The 24341-nt window shown below is 40.9% G+C and overlaps 1 protein-coding gene and 1 pseudogene across 16 annotated transcripts in view; one reads left to right on the top strand and one right to left on the bottom strand.

Moving 5' to 3' along the window:
• Positions 1-24341, top strand: part of UTRN (utrophin) — a 535632-nt gene that overhangs the window by 157381 nt on the left and 353910 nt on the right. For all 16 annotated transcript variants that reach the window (XM_085024297.1, XM_085024293.1, XM_085024287.1 and 13 more), the window contains 9 exons: positions 2686-2793; positions 3074-3253; positions 4632-4801; positions 10554-10677; positions 14544-14631; positions 16890-17131; positions 17293-17473; positions 20431-20576; positions 21234-21446. In XM_085024297.1, coding sequence (XP_084880423.1) covers positions 2686-2793; positions 3074-3253; positions 4632-4801; positions 10554-10677; positions 14544-14631; positions 16890-17131; positions 17293-17473; positions 20431-20576; positions 21234-21446 — 1452 coding nt within the window. The remainder of the gene's footprint in view (positions 1-2685; positions 2794-3073; positions 3254-4631; positions 4802-10553; positions 10678-14543; positions 14632-16889; positions 17132-17292; positions 17474-20430; positions 20577-21233; positions 21447-24341) is intronic.
• LOC110256572 (calmodulin-alpha-like) lies at positions 1071-1548 on the bottom strand (annotated as a pseudogene).

Below are 24341 nucleotides of genomic sequence, written 5' to 3'. Positions count from 1 at the left end.
TTATCATCTAGATTCCATCTTATTTTTCCCAGTGTCCCAGTGGGCTTTACTGGAGACATAGCCATCAAGGACCATGAAGTCATCCATAAGCTTCCTCCCCCTCCCCCACTGTTTCAAAACTGAAAGTAATCTCTTTGTGGTGCCCGTACTTTCTATCTGGTGCCACAGTTACTTATGTGCCTATCTTATCACTCTTTTTTTTTTTTTTTTTTTGTCTTTTTGCCATTTCTTGGGCCACACCCGCAGCATATGGAGGTTCTCAGGCTGGGGATCTAATCAGAGCCTATGCCACAGCCACAGCAATGTGGGATCCGACCCGAGTCTGCAACCTACACCATAGCTCATAGCAACACTGGATCCTTAACACATTAATCGAGGCCAAGGATCAAACGGGCCCTTATGGATGCTATGCGGGTTCGCTAGCTGCTGAGCCACGGTAGGAACTCAGTGTCTCTTCTTTTCTTTTCTTTTTTTTTTTTTTTTTTTGGTTTGGGTAAATTATAACTTTTTTATTGGAAAACAAATATACAACTTGGAATGGATATGAGGCAAATTGTGTCATAAGCAGATTTTCTTTAAGTGGCTAAAACAAAGTTTAAAAAGCAAGTAATAATAAAATAAAATGTTTCTGGTACAGGATCAGCAGTACAAGAAATAGTGTATGAGTACCTGGATAAACAGGTACTGTTTTGAAATAGTGTAACTTTTAAGTACATATTGTTGACTGTCCAGGCAGAGTTACAACTCCACACTTTAACAACATGCTGACAGTTCCTGAGGAAAACTACTTAAAGAAAAAAAGGCATAACCCTCATCTGATCAACTCCATCTAAGTTTAGATGTGCAGAAGGGCTTAGATACATCGAGTAAGCCACATGCAACATGTTACATGATCAATTTTCTAAAATAAGGTTTCAGGACAATGACAGTAGGTTAAGGAAAGAAAAGATGAAGGAATGAAGTCCTAATTACTATAAATGCATTTTGGGCGGGGGGGGACAGCAGGGGAAACCTTTTACAGATAAGTTACAAACAAAGAAAAAGCAAATAAACAACTTTGTACAAGAGATTTAACACATTCTGTACAAGGTCTTCACTTTGCTGTCCTCATTTGTACAAAACGCTTCATAGTTTGCTTGACCATCACCGTCAATATCTGCTTCCCTGATCATTCCATCAACCTCTTCATCTGTTCACTTCTCTCCAAGGTTTGTCATTCCATGGTGAAGCTCTGCTGCACTAATATAGCCATTGCCATCCTATCAAACACACGGAATGCTTCTCTAATTTCTTCTTCACTGTCTGTGCCTTTCATTTTTCTTGCCATCATTGTCAGAAATTCCGGGAAGTCAATTGTGCCATTACCATCAGCATCTACTTCATTAATCATGTCCTGTAACTCTGCTTCTGTGGGATTCTGCCCAAGAGACCTCATTACAGTTCCCAATTCCTTTGTTGTTATAGTTCCATCACCGTCCTTGTCAAATAGCAAAAAACTTCTTTGAATTCTGCAATCTGCTCTGCAGTCAGTTGGTCAGCCATGCTGCAAGTGCTCCGGTCTCCAGGACGCGACCACACAACCACTCAGCTGGCTCCCTCCACTCGGACTCTCTTGTTTTCTTAATCTTCATCTTTTTCCTTCTTTTGGGTAGAATATAAAGGGGAGAGAATAGTTGTTGAATAAACTTATAAATAAAACAATTAGAGAAAGAGTTGATTAAAAACACAGAATCAAGAATTTCCACCCTCGACTCTATAGAAAATAGTTTCTGTGATAACTACTGCATTTGGGGAAATATTATCTTTTTTTTTTAGCTCTCCCTTCAAGTTTATCTCTTTAGTAAATATCTTCTGCCTAAAGACATGCATTGTTGGCCAGTGGAATTTAAAAATCTTCATTTTGGCTTTGCACTATCCTTAAACCTCCTTCTCTGGTCATAATTGCTGTGGAATCTGGAGCTTTACTGGGGTTGGTTTGCAAGATGCATGGAAAAAACCATTGACTTTGGGGTGTAGGTCTTTAACCTGGCTCTAGAGTTAATTAGCCAAGAGATCTTGGGCATAGAACTTGGCTTCTCTCTTTCCTACCTACAGTGAGGGTCTGAGATAAGAAAACCTTTTGAGCTTCCTTCTGTATCTACAGAGTTATAATGTGATTCTTATGGAGACTTGATAGTTGCGTTTAGCCTTTGGGATCCAGCTACATGCCTGAGTATTAGGTTTAGTTGTCCAGGTGTGGGGTTAATTTCAGGTTGATCTGTTGCCAATCTGAAAAGGATAATATCTTAAATAAATGTATCTTTCTCATGTCTCAGGCTTAGGTGTGTGAAGTCCTTAAGATAAGGATCAAACCTTTATTAACATAAAAATTAAAGATTTCAAAAATTGAGTTGACTGGAGTTCCCATTGTGGCTCAGTGGTTAACAAATCCGATTAGGAACCATGAGGTTGTGGGTTCGACACCCTGGCCTTGCTCACTGGGTTAAGGATATGGTGTTGCTGTGAGCTGAGGTGTAGGTCGAAGTTGCAGCTTGGATGTGATATTGCTGTGGCTCTGGTGTAGGCCGATTGGACCCCTAGCCTGGGAACCTCCATGTGCCGCAGGTGCGGCCGTAGAAAAAAAAATTGACTCGACTTATCGAATGATTCCCTAAATATATTTCTAACTTTGATTTTTATTTGTAGTGCTTGTTGAAAGCCTGGTTAACTGAAAAAGAGGAGGCTTTAAATAAAGTGCAGACGAGCAACTTCAAAGACCAAAAGGAACTAAGTGTCAGTGTGCGGCGACTGGCTGTAAGTGACATGAGTGTCAGCATCTGTCTTGTAAACCTGGGATACCCTGGTGTTTTATATCAATGGTTAATGCAATTTAGTGGATAAACTCATGGCCCAGCACTACAGTGCTGCTGCCATGTAACGATCTAGAACTGGGAGTCTTAATGTTTCAACTTTAAGGAATTGCGAATCGGGTAAATTTCACTATCACATGGACATGTGTACAGTTCCTGACTGGGGAACAGGAATATAAAGTCCTGTTAAAAGTGAGCCATCTAATAACTATCTGAAATGCTAGATTCTGAAGGAAGACATGGAAATGAAACGTCAAGCCCTGGATCAGCTCAGTGAGATTGGCCAGGACGTGGGTCAATTACTTGATAATCCTAAAGCCTCCAAGAAGATCAACAGTGACTCAGAGGAACTGACTCAGAGATGGGATTCTTTGGTTCAAAGACTAGAAGATTCCTCCAACCAGGTACCTTTTGCTTTGGGTACTCTGTTCTGCCATTTACTAGAAGTCATTATGTTCAGGTTTGTTTTAGTTTTTATGAAATGAAAGTTGCAGCCAAACTAAAAAGTTGGTGTCTCATACCTGGTTTACTGTAAAACTGAAAACTTGCTTGACATGTTGAATATCTTCTTTAGTTTTCTAAAGTAAAATTTAATAGATCTTTAAAAAACTTCCTGATACCAGAGTTCCTATTATGGCTCAGTGGGTTATGAATCCGACTCATAACCATGAGGTTGTGGGTTCAATTTCTGGCATCACTCAGTGGGTTAAGGATCTGGTTTTCTATGAGCTGTGGTGTAGGCTGGCAGTTGCAATTCTTATTGGACCCCTAGCCTGGGAACTTCCATATGTCGCAGGTGCGGCCCTAAAAAGCAAAGGCAAAACAACCCCCCTCCCCCAAAAAAAAAACCCTACAAAAATTCCTGATACCAGTCATTCAACCCTTAGTAACTGAGAACACTTAGACATGGATCCATCCAATGATCTCTCAATCTTAGTCTTATTAATTTAAAAAATATTTTAGAGAAGTGATCAAAAATAGCACTTTGGTTTGTGCATGAACATTCATAGCAGCATTATTCATAATGGACAAAAAGTAAAACAACCCATATATCCATCAATAGATGCGTGGATAAACAAAATGTGTTGTATCCATATCATGGAATGTTATTAGGCAGTAATAAAATGAAATGCTGATACATGATGCAACAGGGATGAACCCTGAAAACATTGTGCTAAGTGAAGGTAGCCAGTCACAAGGTTAATGCACTATGATTCTGTCTACGTGAAATAGCCAGAGTTGGCAAATCCATAGAGACAGGAAGTAGAGGAGTGGTTGCCAGGGGCCAAGAGGGAGAGAAGAGCAGGGGAGTGACTGTTCATGGGTAAGGGTTTTCTTTTTGAAATGATCAAAAGTGGGAAATAGAAAGTGGGCTGGAGTTCCTATCGTGGCTCAGTGGTTAACGAATCCGACTAGGAACCATGAGGTTTCGGGTTTGATCCCTGGCCTTGCTCAGTGGGTTAAGGATCCGGCGATGCCGTGAGCTGTGGTGTAGGTTGCACACATGGCTCGGATACTGTGTTGCTGTGGCTCTGGCGTAGGCCGGTGGCTACAGCTCCAATTCGACCCCTAGCCTGGGAACCTCCTCCATATGCCGTGGGAGCAGCCAGGAAAATAGCAAAAAAAAAAAAAAAAAAAAAAAAGAAAGTGAGCTGGTTGCACAACTCTGAATATACTAATAACCATTGGACCGTACCTTTTCGAAGGGAGAGTGTTGTGGCATGTGAATTGTATCTTGAAAAAGCCGTTATAAAACATTAAAACTGGCTGATTTTCCTTCAGGTGACTCAGGCTGTTGCAAAGCTGGGAATGTCCCAGATTCCTCAGAAGGATCTTTTGGAGACGGTTCGCCTAAGAGAACAAGTAACTACCAAAAGGACTAAGCAAGAGCTGCCACCTCCTCCTCCCCCGAAGAAGAGACAGATCCCGGTGGAGATGGAAGCTAAGAAAAAGTGAGGACAGACAGAGACTATTGCCCAAACCCCATTCGCCCATGATGTATTTTGCACTCATCAATAATCGTATGCAAATTTAGACATGATTATTGTTATGGCAGTTCAACTACTGAACCACTCCTATCCCGAGTCTTTCGAATATTCTCCTTCACGCTGGCTAAGCATCTAGATCATTGGGATGGTTTTATTTATCTTGGCATCAATTGGGAGACCTGTGACAGGACCCTTCTTTCTTTCCCACTGTTTACTTTGGGTGGATACGAGTGTCCATGAGCCCTCATTTGTTCTTCTTACTGTCATAATTCCTGCAATTTTGCTTTATTTCATTTTTTGCTATACTTTACTTTTTTCTTTACTTTGCTTTTACCTTATTTTACTTTACTTTACCTGACTTTACTCTCCATGCCCACAGCATGTGGAAGTTCTGGGTTAGGGACTGAACCCACACCACAGCAGCGACCCAAGCAGCTGCAATGACAAAGCAGGATCTTTAACCTGCTGAGCCCGAACCACACATAGGAACACACCCCACCCCCAATTTTTTTGTTTTTTGGTTTTTTTGCAATTTTGCTTTAGATTGATTTCCTTATTTTTTTTGAATCTCCTTCCTCTTCTCACCTTTAAAAAAAACACTTAATTCAGGGAAGTAATTCCTTTTAAGTCTCCTTTTTTCTTCCTCTTTATTTTTTTTTCATGTTTTCTCTCTTTGTTAATTCCTTGATCAATTTTATTAACAGATTCTTTGAGTTTGGCTTTAAAATCCATCTTTGATAAAATATCTTTTCTTTGTTTTCTTTTCTTTCTTTTTTTTTTTTTTTTGGTCATTTTAAGGCCTGTGGCACAGAGAGGCTCCCAGGTTAGGGGTCGAATTGGAGCTACAACTGCCGACCTACACCGCAGCCACAGCAACGCTGGATCCAAGGCACATCTGCGACATACACCACAGTTCATGGCAATGCCAGATCCTTAACCCACTGAGCGAGGCCAGGGATTGAACCTGCGTCCTCACGGATACTAGTTGGGTTCTTTAACCACTGAGCCACGGCAGGAACTCCTCTTTTCATTTTTGACTCAAGAGAAGCTTGGGATCTTTATAAGAGGAATAACCATGGCTGAGGTGTATTGAGTTTTTACTGCTAATGTCACCTCCTCCATAGAGCTACCCTTTACGCCAGGTGCTGTTCCTCACATGCACACTAGCAGGTGGTCTCAGTAATGCTATCCTTCTCTCCCTTTTATGACAGTAAAACCCCAGTGCTTGGGTAAATGGATAGTTATTTTTGCCTGGATAAAAATGATATGGTTTCCCAATTGAGCTTTTGTTAGAAGATGCAGGATTGCAATTTTACCAGATGACTTTCATTTTGATAATAAGGCTGTGCTCCTGCCTCTGAACAGCATCGCCTTAGAGGACCAGGGTCCTCTAAGAGTTGCAAGCAGCAGCTGTGGAACTTTTACTTTGGCGTCAAGGCAGCAGATGAGGGAGATACTTCATCGTAGATCTTCCATCTCCTGAGGGTTCATGTTCTGTTGGTGTATCTGGCAGTGTGTCTCCCCAGTGCCGACTTTGTGCATTGGGAAGCTGGGAAAGTTGTAAAAGACGAGGGTGCATAAATGCATTCTGGTACCAATTCTAATTTTGGTAGGGATTCCCCATACCAGCAAGCAATTCTTGGGACACCTGCTGGGTCTCCCACACCTCAGCTTCATTCTGACACTATCTCCTAAGAGATAGCATCAGATTTCACAGGCTAAGGGTTTAGTCCTACAAGACTGCCTTCTTCCCCGCCCCAGATCAGCTACCAGGTATAAGCCCAGATTACCTGTGCTTCTGACTGACTGGGTACAGGTTGGAGATTTCAACCGGGACTCCAGAGGCCAGTAGCAAATCCAGGTTGTTATCTATACTTCTGACCAACTGACTATAATTCAAAGGTTTCTGACCCCATTCTGAGTTCACTTAATTTGCTAGAGCAGCTTGTAGAACTCAGAGGGACATTTCACTTAATAGAGTACCAGTTTATCATAAAAGGAAGTCACCCAGGAATAGCCAGACTGAAGAGATGCATAGGGTAGGCAGAGGGAAATGAGTGTGGAGCTTCATTGCCTCGCCAGTCTCCTGAATATCCATGTGTTCATCAGCCTGAAGCTCTCTGAACCCCATCCTGTTGGGGTTTTATGGAGGCTTCATTACATGGTCATGATTAAATCATTGACCTTCCACGATGGTTTCAACCCCTAGCCACTCTCCCCTTCTGGGAGGTCAGCGGGGTAGGACTGAAAGTTCCAACTTTCTAATCACAGGCTTGGGTCTCCTGGCAGCCAGCCTTTATCTTCAGATGGGATCCAAAAGCTATCTTCTTAACATAAAAATGCCACCTTTGTTGCTCTCAATATTTAGGAAATTCCAGGAGATTTGAGAACTCTGCCAGAAACGGGGGTGAAGATCAATTATCTGTTTCTTTTTTCTTTTTTTTTTTTTGTCTTTTTGCCTTTTCTAGGGCCGCTTCCTGCAGCATATGGAGGTTCCCAGGGTAAGGGTCTATTTGGAGCTGTAGCCACCGGCCTACGCCAGAGCCACAGCAACGTGGGATCCGAGCCGCGTCTGTGACTTACACCACAGCTCATAGCAACACCGGATCCTTAACCCACTGAGCAAGGCCAGGGACTGAACCCACAACCTCATGGTTCCTAGTTGGATTCGTTAACCATTGCGCCACGATAGGAACTCCATTTCTTATTATAAGTCACAATATCCCAGGGCATAACTCTAAATTCTTAAACATGACCGTGTTGTTTAAGGTGCATTCTATTGCAAAAAACACAATACTGCACCCAAAGTGACTTAAACAATGAGACCACTGATTATCTCACATTACTAGAAGTCTGTCTGGAGGTAAGGTAGATTTGATAGAATGGTGTGCTTCTGCATCCTGGCACCTTGTCCCTCCCTCTTCAGCATGTTGGCCTTTACCTTGTCTTTTCATGGTCCCAAGATGCTACTGTAGCACTGAGCATAGCATCCTTGTGTAACCTGCTATATAGGCAAGCAGGGCAGTTTTTCCTTATTTGTCTTTTTTTTTTTTTTTTAAATCAAGGAGAATGAGCTTTCCTGGAAGATGTCCACTAACTCCCTCCCTTGTCTTCCTGACCAAGACTCAGCCACTTGCCCACGCCCTGGGAGCCTGGGAGGTTGAACTGTCCCGCCTTTTCAGTTTCTGTGGTTGTTTTCTGGGGGACTTGGACAGCAGGAAGAAGTGTGGGAAGGGAGGTGTGTGTTGGGTGGGCAGCCGGTTGTGAGTACCCGTCTTCTATCCATGATGAGACTGATGCAGATATTCCTTTAGTTAATTCCTGGGCAAATCGAGGCTTGGCTACATCCATTTCATTAGAATTGAAGATATCGAAGTTGTATTATTAGAAAATTATGCCCAGACAAAGCGTGCCCCCTCTAAGTCTACGGTGTGTGCTAGTCTTGCATTTTGGAGCCATATAGAGCTGTCTCACCTGCCTTCAATATGGTACCTCTTCAGAACTTGAGGATGGGTTTCACGTTCTGATTTACATTGTCCTAAAGTCCAGAGGGTTGTTACCCAGGCCTTTGTGGCCTGGGGCAGTTATTTAAAACCTCTGTGAGCTCAAGTTCCAACTTCCTTAATATTTTTAGTCTGAGGTAGAAAGCACTCTTCGCTTGTCTTAAAGTGGGCTGTCTGAGCAGATGTGACCCTTGAATCTTAGCACAGCGTATAATACACGCTTCCAAGATGACAGTTTATGTCACCTTCCCTTTACCTGGTGCTGCATGGCTGTGTTTCATCACCATAGGGACGGGCATTTCCTATAATCTAGATGCCTATCTGTTAATGGGACCCAAGATCATTGCGGCTCTAATGCAGTCACATCACTCTTGCTCAGACTGAGGGCAGAGCTGGACCAGGTCTTCCAAGGTCCTTTAAAATGTGTGATCTTCAGTCGGGGCTCCTCGTCTCTGAAGGACGAAAGAGAAAGCTGCTGCAAAGACGACAGGAGGAGGGTCCCGTTGTTTGAGCGATACTGTGACCCCTGGTCATTTACCTAGCATGTCACAAAATCCTGTTCAAATTGCCAGAAAAATTTACCTTGATGAAAAGACAAATATTTATAATTCACTGGAAACACATTGAGCAAAGTCTCCCCATAGAATCAGCAAGGACAACCTGTGCTTACCTTAAAGTCTCTATAAATACCCAGAGTTGTTTTGAGAAACCCTGTGGGCAGAGCCGGACTTAAGAGGACAGATCCTCCCTTTAAATCCCAGCTCTACTATTTGTTCGCTTTGTGGCCTGGAGCAGTTATTTAAAACCTCTGTGAGCTCAATTCCTTCATCATTAGAAAGGATAATCATAGTGCACACACATAGGGTTGTTGTGTGGATTCCTTGAGTTAATAAAACATTGAGAAAAAGGCCTGGCATCTGGCCCGCGACCAGTGACTGTTTCTCCTCTGGTTCCTCCTCGCTGGGGTTTTGACTGACCTCAGCACCTCTCAGGACTGTCCCGTTTTCTCCCCTTCCACCATCGCTTAGATCCCGTGACTGCATAGCCTGCTGTCTGGTCTTGCCTCTCTCTGTTCTTTCTCCTCAGCGAACACAAAAGGATAAAGGCCAGCGTGTCAGTCCCATGCGTGGAACCCTTCCCTGGCCTCCGTTGTCCTTTGGTTACAGTCTGGGTCCTTACTCTGCCCTGTAGGGCCTTCTTCTTCCCGGTGCCCGTGGCTCTCTGCCACATGGTCAGCTCTTCCTGCCGGCCTAGTCCTCGCAGTGCAGCCACACCTAACTGCTTCCCCTGTGCAAAGCGTGGTCCTCCCTTTCTTTGTTCTCCCTTTGCTCAGAAACGCCTGGGCATGATACTGTTGTTCTCCAGGAGGCCATTCCTCCCTGCTCGGATCAGGAGGCATCCTGTGAATCCCTGGGATTAGCACCCAGCAAATTCTTTTGACATTGCTCTTACTTTCCATAGCCTTTATGGATGGGAAGCCCTATGAGGGCTGGGATTGTGTTTGGTTTACCTTCACAACAAGAGCTTAAGTCCAAGAGTTCCTGTCGTGGCTCAGCGGTTAATGAGTCCGACTAGGAACCATGAGGTTGTGGGTTCGATCCCTGACCTTGCTCAGTGGGTTAAGGATCCGGTGTTGCCGTGAGCTGTGGTGTAGGTTGCAGACGCGGCTCGAATCTGCTGTTGCTGTTGCTGTGGCTGTGGCATAGGCCAGCGGCTATAGCTCCAATTGGACCCCTAGCCTGGGAACCTCCATATGCTGCAGGAAGCGGCCCTAGAAAAGGCAAAAAGACCAAAAAAAAAAAAAAAAAAAAAAAGAGCTTACATCCAGTGCCTTGCATATCGGAGGCTAATTAAATATGTGTTCAATTGAAGAGGGCATCAACTTAAGAATGTCTGTATTTGTTCTTTTCTGTTGTAATCTAACCAGATCTGTTTTTTATTACCTAAAGAGTTTATGAAAGTACAAATGGTTTCCTGTAACTTTTACAAACTTTATTTTCTTTATTAATGTGACAATTTTGTTCCTCTTTCCATTCTTTAAATTGTAAATGTATGATCCTATTTTGTGTGGTTACTATGTTTCTGGGCTGCCTTTAATTTTGAGTGCTTAAAAACACATGCCTGATGAATGTTTTGGTTGCTGTCTTTCTTGAGCCAAGTGAAATAATAGAAGAAAATGACTGACAATTGGTAACATCTGAATCTTAAATCAGGTTTGATGCCTTAAGTGCTGAGCTGTTGAACTGGATCTTGAAATCAAAGACTGCCATTCAGGCCACAGAGATAAAAGAGTATAAGAAGATGCAAGAAACGTCGGAAATGAAAAAGAACTTGAAGGTAAAACATACCACAAAAATATCCTAGTGAATAAAATATTTCATCAGGACAGACTTTATGCTGTTGGCATAAAGATGCGATGGAATCCAGAATCTTCCGATAAAATAAACGTAGCCCTAAGGTAGCTTTTAGAACATTGTAGTAAATTTCGAGTCTATTCAAGCTGACTGGCTTCAGATGCCTGTGTGAAGGGATTTTTTTTCCTCCTTCCTTAACCATTGAAATGTGCAGGAAGAAACACTTGCTAAGGTGATTCCATTATTATAACTGTTTTTTAGCGTGATTAGAGCTGCCTTAATCTGGTACCTAATATTATATGTGTGCATGCTGAAATGTTTTGCTTTCCAAATGCAGCAAACTTTCACATCTCAAAATTTCTTCCGAGCTCAGATCTGGCATTGCTGTGGCTATGGCATAGGCCAGCGACTATAGCTCTGATTTGACCCCTAGCCTGGGAACTTCCATATGCTGTGGGTGCTGCCCTAAAAAGACAAAACAGAACGAAAAAACCCCCAAAACCCCAAAACAAGATATGTGTGTGGAGACATCCATGATGTGAGTTAGAAAGTGGCGATTGAGCAGAGGCCAGGGTTGCAGCTGTTTCTATACACTGATGAAGTCTAGAGGGCGAAGTGACAATGAGTTGGAACTAAAGGAGGGGGCTTAGAGCTGGGCAGAACAGCACACCAGGCAGGCAGTGCCCCTAAACAGAGACTTGGAGGTGGGCAAGCGTGTTGTGATCGTTGGAACAAATAATTCATGTTGTTTCATGCTAAACGACTAATGCAAAAAGTCACCATCAAACTGGAGAAAAATTATTACCTGTTTTATACAAAATGGCTTTTTTGGGGTCACTTTTTAGGATGGTGGCAGATGGGAGTAAGGATTCTACACCCAGGCATTGCCTCCATTGGAACAAGCTATTCCTTCACTAAAATAAAATTAAGTTGATATTTCCCAAAAATTTGCATGTGTAAAAAGTAGGGGAGAGTTAAGGTTGGAAAAGTGGTTTGGGGTCAGACCCTGGGTGACTTTTTTTAATGTTTGAATGAGAAGTTGAGACTAATTTTTGCCTTGTTGTTCCACTGTCACTATTCTTATTTAGAGGTCACCATTGACCGTTGCTTTCAAAATCCAAAGCCTGGATTTCCATATTCATCAGAGCTGCTTTCTCTGCAGCATTTGCCACTGTTTACCTTCCCTTCTTTTTTTTTTTTTTTTTTGTCTTTTTAGGGCCTCACCCACGGCATATGGAGGTTCCCAGGCTAGAAGTCTAATTGGAGCTGTTGCTGCTGGCCTATACCACAGCCACAGCAATGCCAGACCTAAGCCGCATCTGCTCACGGCAACACCAGATCCTTAACCCACTGAGCAGGGACAGGGATCGATCCCTCAACGTCATGGTTCCTAGTCAGATTCGTATCTGCTGTGCCACCGTGGGAACTCCCTACCTTCCCTTCTTCAATTCTCACAGTTCTTGGCTTCTGTGACCTGTGGTCATTCTAAGATAAAAATCTGATCCTGCAGCTCCAGTGCTTGCGGTTATTGAGTCATTTCCCACTGCTGTGGGGATAAGGTGTGAGTAGCACAGAGCCCCAGCATTGTACAAGGCCTTCTGGATGGCTCTTTTCCCTCCCTCTGAGCACAGCCTCCTCACCATTCCTTCACTCACCTGAGCTCCAGCCCTCCGGACTCCTCCTCTTTTGTTTTTCTTCTTCTCTGCCTTCACCACGTGTTGCTCTGCAGGGCTCTGAATGGCCCTTTCTTAAGCCTTGGCGCTGTGTAGCCGAAATGCCCTCTACTTCAGAAAGCCTCATTAAGAAGATGCCACATTGCTTTGACCATACTTTCTGTAAAAGCCCTTATTGCATTTATGTCATTATTTGTTTATATGCCTGCTGCGACTGCTTAGAAAGGGAGGATAATTTTCCCCTGAAACCTGTATTTTTCCGCACTCAGTAAAATTCTTGGCTTATGGAAGGAGAGCATGATGACTGGCCGGGGGGATGCTGGAAGGACCATTATCAGAGCCCTCTGCTCAGAGCACCAAGAGAGCCAGAAATGAGGTCTGTGCTCCATCATTTCATAGGCTTTGGAAAGACCTATAGATGATATGAATGAGCAGCAGTAGTCCAATTCTCAAAGGCAGCACAGTGGCAGAGACTTCAGAAGGTAGAGCGATCTTGATGGAACAAGTCCTACGAAACATAAAGTTAAATTCCATTCTGTAATCTAGGAACAATTTTACTTCCTGAAATTATTACTGTGATATTTGAGGGGATAAAAATAACAATTGTATGTATTTGTGTAAGGCACAATTGGCAATTCCTATGTTTCCCCTTTATTTATAAGTTCTTTATTTTGTTGTTTTAGATGAATAGTAGTATATGCCAAAGGGTTGGGAAAAATATAAAATAAAGAAAATTTAAACCATTGCTTTAATCTCTAATTTTTCTTGCAAATTTTTGGGAAATGTCAATTTTATTTTAGTGAAGGAATAGCTTGTTCCAATTGGTGCAGTACCTGGGTGTGGAATCCTTAGTCCAATCTGCCACCATCCTAAAAAGTGGCAAAAATACCACTGTGTATAAAGCAGGTAATACTTTTTCTCCAATTTGATGGTGACTTTTTGCATTGGTATTGTACCAAAAATAAGTGGTGTTCCTTAGAGTCTCATGTTCTTTCTTGATCTTTGTAGTTTTTATTTATTTAATAATTATTACTTTTTGGGCCACACCCGTGGTGTGTGGAGTTTCTGGGTCAGGGTTCAAACCCATCCCACAGTAGTCACCCGAGCCGCTGCAGTGATAACTCCAGATTCTTAACTCCCATGCCACAAGGCAACTCCTTTCCTTGATCTTTGACTATAAAAATGGTTGTTTTACTTGGTCACATTAACGTTTATGTGGCTCAAAATAGGAGAGTTAAATTTATTTAGTAGTGCTTACATGCATAGATGGTGGAATTGGGGTTCTTTTCCTTGGTCGTCTGGCTGAAATAATATGGGTTGCACACAAAGTTTTTATTGTGTTGTTTTGGATGCTATTCGATTAGGTGATTAATAGATAATTATCAAACGGAGGAATTTCAGATAGCGACTGTGTACCTAAATATGTGTGGATGCAGGTATGTGTATATTTATGTGTGTCTCTGATTTTGCTCAGCCCTTTCATACTAATCCTAGAATATTTTGTCTTCTCTTGCCTTTGGGATAGAGGGACATTGAGAATATCATACCCTGGAAACATAAAAATTAAAATTAAGAGCCAATCTTTGAATATAAAGGACAAAATATTTTGGTATGGGTCTTAAAGTGTATTGACATTGTTTAAAAATTATATATATGAATTCTGCTTGTAGTTTGCATTAGACTGTACACTCCCTCTAACACCAGCAAATAATAGTGAGTCTCGAATTATTTCTATGTTTCTTATTAATGTGTTTGTGTTCAGTGATCTCTGTCTTCGTAGCACATTCAGTTCATTTAAACTGTTACTTTTATGATGCGGCGTATACTGAGGCCATATATGTAGATAGATACCAGGAACTTAAAACACTCATTTCAATTATTTCCTCCTGATAGGAACTGATAAATGTAATGGACAATTTTTTTTTTCCTAATGAAGGAACCAAAGTTTTATATTGTTTGTTTGAGTTTACTTTTTGAAATTTAGTCATTTCCAGTATTCTGGAGAGCAGCCTGAAATGGTGTGGTTTTATCTTGTAGGATTTTTCTTGGGTAAACTTTGACTGTAACATCTCAAGAAAATGTGGGAGGGACATTAAATATAAAAAAATTCGAGAAGCATCAACTTTGTATTGAGAAGAAAGTTTATAGTATTCTCAAATTGGAACTTTATTTTTAGAGATTAGAGAAAGAGCAGACAGAGAGAAACCCCAGACTGGAGGAATTAAACCAAACTGGACAAATCCTTTTGGAGCAAATGGGAAAAGGTGAGAACCTTGATATTTTTATGAAAATGTTTTCTTAGGTGGTGTTCCTGAGTGGTATTTACAGCTCAACAAATCAAATATTTATTTCACACTCTAACCCTTTGCTAAAAAAGTAGTTTTCAAGAAGATTTCTAGGTAGAAGAATCTTTTTAGAAATGAAAATTTATGCTGCAGCTGATTATATAGAACAGATGAAAGCCAAGTTGTTCTGTTTTTACATGGGTAAGGAGCCTGAATAAAACTCTGTACCTCGGCAGAAGAGTTAAAATCCACTGGTGAGGAAGATTTTAAAATCTTACAGGGGTTATATATTGATATTTTTGGAGGAACATGGTAAAAGAAATTTTGCTTTGGTAACACTGGGGAAATGAAGTTATATGAGGGTTAATTCATTGAGATAATCTGATTTTTGATCACTTCCAGTTCATTATATTAATATATAATACTATTATATTAGTTTAATTTTATAGTTAAATTTGAGAAAGTGTTACTTGTATTTGAAATTTTTGTCTGCATTAAACTTTTTTTTTTGCCATAGACTCAGTGGCACAGGAGAGTGTAAAGATTTCACATTTTTGCTGTGCAGTTTGGATGATTTTTTTTTTTTTTTTTTTTTTTTTTTTTTTGCCCTCACTTTGAAGGGCTTTTCTTGTGAGCCCTCTTCCTTATTCCAACAATGATAAGTGCTTTGGAGGTCTGTCGCAATTCTCCCTGACAAAAGCCGCAGATACCCAAGGCTGAATTAGGAATATTAGTTTGACTAAAATATTCAAAAACGTACTTTTCAGTATTTTTGGTTTTTAACTTTTTATTATAGAAAATGGAAATATATACAAAGCAAATAGAATAATACCATGAACCTCCTTTACTGACTACCCAGCTTCAATATTTATTGATATTACCATTCTTTTTTTTTTTTTTTTTTTTTGCTTTTTAGGGCTGCACCCATGCATATGCAGGTTCCCAGGCTAGGGGTCTAATTGGAGCTACAGCTGCCGGCTTATGCCATAGCCATAGCATCTGTGACCTACATCACAACTCACAACAATGCCAGATTCATTGAGCAAGGCCAGGGATCGAACCCTCAACCTCACAGTTCCTTGTTGGATTTGTTTCTGCTGCACCACGTCGGGAATTCTGATATTACCATTCTTGAATTAGCTATACCTCTATTTACTCCTTACCTGCTTGGTCAATATTATTATTTTCACATTTTTAAAAGTAGAACTTACCCTGAAATATATAACACTGTTCTGTTTTGACAAACCCTTAGAGCTCTCATTACCCTGGGTTTTGACTGTATTTATTTAGAAAATTTTATTGCCCCTCTGCTCACAGAGTTGGGTCCATCTTTTCCACATGCAGGCTCTCCTCAGGAGATACGATTCCTTTGCAGATTTTGTGTAATTTTGCATAGAAATTTTCAATGATTTCCTGGTATTTTAATTTATATTCGCTCATTATTATATGTAATAATGAATTTTATATTAAAACTCATTATTACATATAACTATTTTTTTCTATGAACATTCTCTAGTTCTCAAAAATATGAGACAAAATTAGAAGATGTCAGTAATAAACATAATAGCATTTTCCCCCCGATGTGTTTCTAAAGTAGATAATAGTAGCACTGCATCCATATTTTGGCATTTTCTGCTCTGTGTGTTGCATTCCCAGTAGGCTTGCTCATGCTTCTGGGGCCTGGCTGCTGGCTTAGATTCCAGCACTCACCAGGCTGCCCCCAGCCCTAGGAGTTCTAGCCATTTGTTCTCCTATGACATTGTGGTTTGGTTAGCAGAGACTCAAGCTGCCTCCTCCTTTTTCTAGCCAGCTTCCTTCTTGCTGATGACAGAGGTCTACCTTCTGACGTCAGAGCCCCAGACAAGCCCAGACAATTCATTTTCATTTCTCCGGCTCACACTAGAAACTGGTAGAGCACTGGGATGCCAAAGATGCTAACGCATTCTATAGAAAAGGCAGTGGCTGAAACTCTACTGATGTGCTTTTGCGATAGCCATCCCCCTCCTGAACTGCTGTTTTAAGCTCCTCTTCTCTCGTTTTTGTCAAGGAATTAAACATAGTTATTTTTAAGTGCATCATTATAATTGGTGTTGCCGTGTTAAAAGGAACCCCAGGGAGTGATCATTAAATATGATGTTGCCTCATTATTTTGACTAGGTTAACGTGTTTATAACAAATCCCAAACACATTTTGTAGTAACACATGAAATATCTGCTTATTTTTTCCTGTCTGTGTAGAAGGTCTTCCTACTGAAGAAATAAAAAATATTCTGGAGAAGGTATCATCAGAATGGAAGAAGGTAGCGCAGCATTTGGAAGATCTGGCGAGAAAGATTCAGCTACAGGAAGATATAAATGCTTATTTTAAGCAGCTTGATGAGCTTGAAACGACCATAAAGACGAAGGAGGAGTGGGTAAAACACACTCCTTTTTCAGCATCTCCCCAGCAGTCTTTGCCGAGCCTGAAGGACACCTGTCAGGTAAAAGACCCAACCATCAGAAACAAGAATTCTAGGTGCAGTCCCTTATTTAAGGAAGATGCTACCTGTATCATGAACTTTAGGTTGATTCTGCTCTGGTTAATTTTCTGTAAAGATGTTCGTCTTCCGTGCGTGATGCGGTCCTATTTTCTCTTCCACAGCGGGAATTGACACACCTCCACAGCCTGCACCCCAAAATTGAAACCCTGCGTGCAAGCTGCTCAGCCCTGAAGGCTCGGCCTTCTGCCCCAGATTTTGTCCAGCAGGGTTTTGAGAGCTTAGTGGGCCGCTACCAAGCTGTGCAACAGGATTTAGAGGAGCATCACCAACAGCTCGAAAACGGTAAATCCATTCTCTTGCGTTTTTAATTTTATTTTATTTTATTGTGTATTTTCTAGGGCTGCACCCGCGGCATATGGAGGTTCCCAGGCTAGGGGTCTAATCAGAGCTGTAGCTGCCGGCCTGCACCAGAGCCACAGCAACTCGGGATCTGAGCCATATCTGTGACCTGCACCACATCTCATGGCAACGCCGGATCCTTAACCCACTGAGCAAGGGCAGGGATTGAACCTGCAACCTCATGGTTCCTAGTTGGATTCGTTAACCACTGCGCCGCAATGGGAACTCCACTCTTGCATTTTTTATTAAACAATTCCACCACCTTTTCTCAGTTTGCCTTAACTTACTCCCATGGGTTAGACCTTTAGCACACTTGCTTGGTTTGCACCAGCCTCAGTCTGTTTTCGTCTGTGCCTCCTTAACTGTTCCAGCTAAAGAATATTCAGACTATTTCCTGGATTCTCACTTTTTGTAAAAATGCAAATAGCTTTCATTGCTATTAAAACTGTGTTAATAGGATATGACAATTTTTAAGGAGTTTTTTTTTTTTTTTGACTGTGACATGCAGAAGTTCCTGGACCAGGGATCGAACGCTCACCACAACCGTGACAATGCTGGATCCTTAATCCGCTGAGCCACAAGGAACTTAGAGTTTTTTTGTTTTTTGGGTTTTTTGTTTGTTGTTGTTGTTTGTTTGTTTGTTTGTTTTAGGGCCAAACCTGCAGCCTATGGAAGTTCCTGGGCTAGGAGTTGAATTGGAACTGCAGCTGAGTACTACACCACAGCCATGGCAACACTGGATCCAAGCCACATGTGTGACCTGTGCCGCAGTTTGCGGCAAAACTAGATTCTTAACCCACTGAGTGAGGCCAGGGGTTGAATCTACATCCTTACAGACATTATGAGCCACAGAAGGAACTCCGGGAACTCCAGTTTTGTTCTTTCTTTTTTGTCTTTGTAGGGCTGCAGCCGAGGCATATGGAGGTTCCCAGGCTAGGGGTCCAATCAGAGCTGTAGTCGCCAGGCTATCACAGAGCCACAGCACCTCGGGATCTGAGCTGCATCTGTGAACCACACCATGGCTCACAGCAACACCAGATCTTTAACTCTGAGTGAGGCCAGGGATCGAACCTGCGTCCTTATGGATGCTAGTCGGGTTTGTTAACTGCTGAGCCACGATGGGAACTCTATCCAGGAGTTTTTATTTTTTTAATTTTTGTTTATTTATTTTTATTTATTTATATTTTTAGGAATTTTTCTTTCTTTTTTTTTTTTTTTTAAAGGGTGTTGTTTTTCCCTTTGATTGAAGGAGTCAGCTGTTATCCTTACTGGTAGGGCTAAAAAGAATGATCACTTGCTTCTGTTTGCTGAAAACGGTTAAAAGTTTTAGCAATACCATCTCCTCTTTTAAAAGAACTCATGTTCTTCTTTCAAAGTCTGAACAATTTTAAAGATGTTTTTACTTTTGGAATGAACCTGGTTTGGGAAAACTGTTACAGGTTTCGAAAGCTCATCCCTCGTATGTTATATTTTTTTCTCCTTGGCTTTTGTTTAAGTCTGGAGTTGTGTTCTCTTATGTAATGTTAGGAAAAGTGCATGCTAAAGTGCTGTGCACTTAACCATACCCTTCCTTGAAGCAGTCGTAGAGTTTGCAGTGACTTGTTAAAAGTATGTGTGTATGGTAAGCACATGTGTCACATTTCCTTTCTTCCGGAAAGACATTTGGACACCATATTTTTTGTTTATTGAGTTCAGTTAGTCTAGAATGTGAAGTGTTTGAGAGTACCTCCTTTTCAATTTCCTGTTAGAATATACGCTTTCATTTTTGACACGGCAGCTTAAATATTTAGTTCCTTAACTTTAAAAAAAAATGTAAATTTATTTTTTTGTTTTTAATTGCGGTAAAATATACATAACATAAAATTGAGCATTTTCCCCATTTCAAGGGGCAGAGTTCAATAGTGTTTCATGGAGTCACATTATTGCGCAGCCCATCCCCAGAATATCTTGTCTTGTAAAACCAAAACTCTGTACTCATTAAATAGCTCTCCATTTCCTTCTCCCTCCAGCCCTTCTACTTTCTGTTTGTCTGAGTTTGACTGTTCTAGATACCTCATCTAAGTAGAATCATGTAGTATTTGGTTTTCCTGTGACTGGCTTATTTCACTTAGCCTCAACGTTCATTTCTTTGGATAGCCGGTGTCAGACTTTCCTTCCTTTTTAAGGCTCAATGATACTCCATTGTATTCCATTGTATCGCCCTGTTTTGTACATCCATTCATTTGTCAATGAGCATTTGGTTTGTTTACACCCTTTGGCTCTTGTGACTAATGCTGCCTGCCAATTTCTTAACTTTTACTGCTAGTTGGTTTCACCTCTTTGTGCTTCACATGAGCCAACTTCCTCTCCACACAATTGTTGCTTGTCTGTAAATTTTACATCCATGGCTGAAGCAGTCATCACTCCAGCTGTCTTGTGCGGTCATTATTTCTCGGGGTACCTGCGTGGCCTGCCTCTGGTGTTCTATGTAATGTCCATGCCTCTGGGGATGACAGTTTGTCTGTGCACTGGCACTTGGAGGCAGAGTGAGAGGCTCTTTGTCTCCTTTTATTCTTTGTGTAGCGACTGGGGAAAAGGAGATGATATGAGACAAAAGGGACATTGTAGTACCATCTTCAGAGAAACATTTCATCATGATGAAATGAAGAAAAATGATGGTGGCTTACTTAATATTTCAAACATCAACATCCGCAGGAATGAAGTCACTGTCTGACTTCAGAAATGCCAAAGGAATGATTTATTTTATCTCCAACAGAGACCCTTTTGATGTTAATTACAGAGTTTAATTTCTTATGTATTTGAATTCTCTTATTAGATACAGAAGATGAACAATATTAGTTTCCTAACAATATTAGTTTCCTAATATTATTGTCTCAAAATAAGTATTTTTAAATAAATAGAACTGAAGAGCCGACCTGGACGTGCGTATTTGGAAACATTGAAAACGCTGACAGATCTGCTAAATAATTCAGAAAGTAAGGCCCAGGTGTCTTTGAATGTCTTGAATGATCTTGCAAAGGTGGAGAAGGCTCTGCAGGAAAAAAAGGTAATAGATATTTTAGGTCTTAGAAGTCCAGGCTCATTTCTAATATATTGCATATTTTGAAATTTTTTTTCAGCTATTTAAAAGTATATTCGTTTGGTCAAAATTGGTCAAAAATTTCTTATATTTCTTATAACTTGCAGGCCAGTTACTATCATATAGGACCTCAGCTAGAAGAAATATTTTTAATAGAATAAAAGCATATTTTTTTCTTTCTCTTGGGAGTAGCTTAACATTATTAACCTGATAAAGTATGTTTAATGAAATGAAGAGTATCAGTTGTGTTGTTCTTTTTCTGTGTTGAATGAAAATGCTTCCCTGGTCACTTAAGGTTTGTGACCCTGCATTATTTTATCAGATGCTAAGAGCCTCCCCTTCCCACACGCCCCCCCATTGAGCCCTGCACACTGAGCCCTCAATGGGCCTTGTTCCGCTGCTTTTTCAAGCCGAGAATATTTTGTGTCTAAAACACACACAACTCATGTAGGGAAAGCTGTGACTTTTTTGATGATACTTATTCTTTTTGCATAAGTTTCCCACAATTCTTTTTTGCTGAAATTCCTTTTAAAAAGTGACTTTTGACTGTGTAGAGCCAGTATCATTACATCTGCCTGGAAAGATTATTGGGCATATTTTCATCTTGAAAAAAATGTGTTCCAGGACCTTGATGAAATCCTCGAGAATCAAAAACCTACATTATGTGAACTTGCAGAAGAAACAAAGGCTTTGGAGAAAAACGTCTCTTCAGATGTAGAAAAAACATATAAGCAAGAATTCGATGATGTTCAAGGCAAGTGGAACAATCTGAAGGTCAAGGTGTCCAAGGATCTTCATCTACTTGAAGAAATTACCCCCAAACTCAGAACTTTTGAGGTAAATCCAAAGGCCATTAGGCGCTTGTGTATATTACAGAGTAAAATAGTAATGACCAGTAAATTTCTGTTATTTAAGTTTGTTGCTTCCTTTCCAATCCCCCTTTTGTGACGTACTTAAGTTGGAATATAAAAATCCCAAGCGAAGATGTACTTTTCATGGGCTGGAGTAATCGCTTATCTCCTTTTGACTGGCAAAAAGGCTTCTTGGTAGAGGTAAACTGGACCTTCAGTATGAGAGAAAATTGCTTAAGAGTGGTCACAGGAATGTTTCAGGGATAAGGAGCCTGCATGAACAGGCCGGAGATTAGCGTGCAGTGGTAACTCAGTTAGCGTGGAAGAAGTTGCCTGGATACCAGCAGACAGCCAATCCTCGAAGCTGTTTCTTGAAGGTTTCAGACATTTGGAATTGAACATCTGAAGCAGGCCACTGACAGTGTCAGGTTGGGAAAGCAGGGAATTCAAGGGACATGACAATTCAGAAGCAGGATCCTTGGCTACATCTGAAAATGCTGGCAGGTGAAGAATTCCAGAGGAAGGAATAAGGGTGAGGACACAAGGAGAAAGTGTAAAAGTCCACGTCCGGCAGGGGGGTCAGGGTGGTGGCCTTTCACCTGTTAGGAAGATGGAGCCGTGAAACAGTGACTTCCCAAGTCACCTGGTTTTCAAAAAAGGTCCGGATGAAGGACGAGCCAATCACACGCTCTTCCCTAGCCTCCCCATGCCTCCCTCTCCTGTGGTGTTTTGAGCATTTTTTTTTTTTCCCACCTCATTGATGTATCCTAAGGTATATACTTGGCACAGAGAAGGCATTCAATAAATTTTTTTTTTTTTCCTTTTTTGGCTGCCTCACTGTATATGGGGCTTCTGGGCCAGGGATCAGATCTGAGCCACAGTTGTGACCTACACCACAGCTTCAGCAATGCTGGATCGTTGAACCCACTCCACTGGGCTGGGGATTGACCCCACATCCTGCCACTGCAGAGATGCTACCGGTCACATTGCGCCACAGTGGGAACTCCAATAAATATTTTTTAATGAATGAAATGAGATCAGTAATAGAGTTAGATTTGGAGATATATACATATTTGTATTTGGAGATATTACACACACACACACACACACACACACACACACACACACACGGTTTTAGATCCAAAGAGACTATATATGAGATTTTATATATATGTGTGTGTGTATATATATGTGTGTATGTCTATATACTTATGAGAACTTGTTTAAAGGATGTTACTAAAAAAAGTGAAAAGACTGAAAAAGAAGGCAGCATTGATGAAGATGATGTTTTAAAAATAGAAACCAGAGAACTGTGGTAGAAGAGGAGCTGGTAGGCTGTACACATCAGTACAGTGCAAGGTGAGCAAGGGAAGGAAGCTCTTTGACCCAGGAGCCAATGAGCAGTTCCAGTTTGTGACCATAAAGAAGACAGAAGTTCTGTGGGTGTGGGTGTGCGTGGTGTTAGTGGAAGGAAGGAAGTAGTTTTCTCTAAGTGTGATCTGCAGTTCTAACCTGAGATCTCATTAGAGCAAACCATTAATTTTGAAGAGGAGTGTGTTTTATGCAGCCCAGTATTTTTGTCTCATTTAGCTTCGTGAGTGGATCTGTTTCCCCTTGTCTGTCTTCAGTTGTAATTCTTTCCATCTTTAAAACCCAGAATTGGAGTTCCCGTCGTGGCTCAGTGGTTAACGAATCCGACTAGGAACCACGAGGTTTCGGGTTCCCTGGCCTTGCTCAGTGGGTCAGGGATCCGGCATTGCTGTGGCTCTGCTGTAGGCCGGCAGCTGTAGCTCCGATTGGACCCCTAGCCTGGGAAATTCCATATGCCACAGGTGTGGCCATAGAAAAGATAAAAAAAAATTAAAAATTAAAAATTAAAAAATAAAAAAAATAAAAACCAGAATTCCTCTTATTCATGACTTGAAATTTTCGGTTATGGTCCAAGCACTGGAGTGTCAGTGGTTCTCAACCAGGGGTGACTCTCCCCTCCAGGAGGACATTTATTAATGTTTGGAGACATTCCTACTTCTCATGACCATGGGGCAAGAGAGAGTGCTATTGCCACCTTAGTGGATAGAGGCCAAGGTTATAGTTAATGTTAGTTTGTCCCCAACAAAATAATTTTCTGACCCAAATGTCGGTAGTGTCGAGATTGAGTGATACTGGATTAAATATTTCTCATCTTTTCAAAAGATCATTGCATTGTTTTCATATTTAAATCTGAGATGTTGTTAGAGAAATTTACAGGTAAAGAGTAACCTTTAAGTTAATCTTCTTTGACTCTTAAAAGTATATTTATTTTAGCGTTAGCTAAATGCATGTCAATGCTTTAATATGGAATTTAAAGAGAATAAATACTATTCCAAAACACAGGAGAGTCCTGGGTTATGGTAATCCAGCTTTAGGCGTTAGTGGGTTTTTACTAATGTAGCAAATCCAGGCACTTAAAGTTACCAGTTAGAACCTATGCCAAATTTATTTCCATTAAAGATAGCCCACTTCATGCACATGTGTCTGGATATTTAGATTTTCAGGGTTGGTTTTATTACAGTATGAGATTTATAATATAAATTACAAATTTTAAATTTAGTTTGGTGTCCTAACTACAAGGTTGTTCACAATGTCTCTCTTCCTTAATTCTGCAACTTCTTTATTGAAGTATTTATTTTGTTTTAATTCTAAAGAACATTTTACTCCTTTATTTGCCTCGAAGGAATTGCTAGTTACTTAACATACTTACAGTTCACTTAGGAAAACTTTTACTTTGCCCGCCTAAAGATAATTGCGATAAACATTCATTTAGAGGTTGACATCATTTTTCCTTTTTCAGTGATCTGGTGTCTGTTTGCAGAGCCATTCAAGTTCTCCTTGTCTTTAAGTC

Source organism: Sus scrofa, chromosome 1 (genome assembly GCF_054392235.1).
Source record: "Sus scrofa isolate SSC_HxYL_T2T_F1_AM1 chromosome 1, Sscrofa_HxYL_maternal_Yorkshire_Landrace_v2.0, whole genome shotgun sequence".
In the NCBI taxonomy this organism is placed as follows: domain Eukaryota; kingdom Metazoa; phylum Chordata; class Mammalia; order Artiodactyla; family Suidae; genus Sus; species Sus scrofa.
Note: the sequence above shows the minus strand (reverse complement) of the source record. Positions and strands in the feature narration are given on the sequence as shown.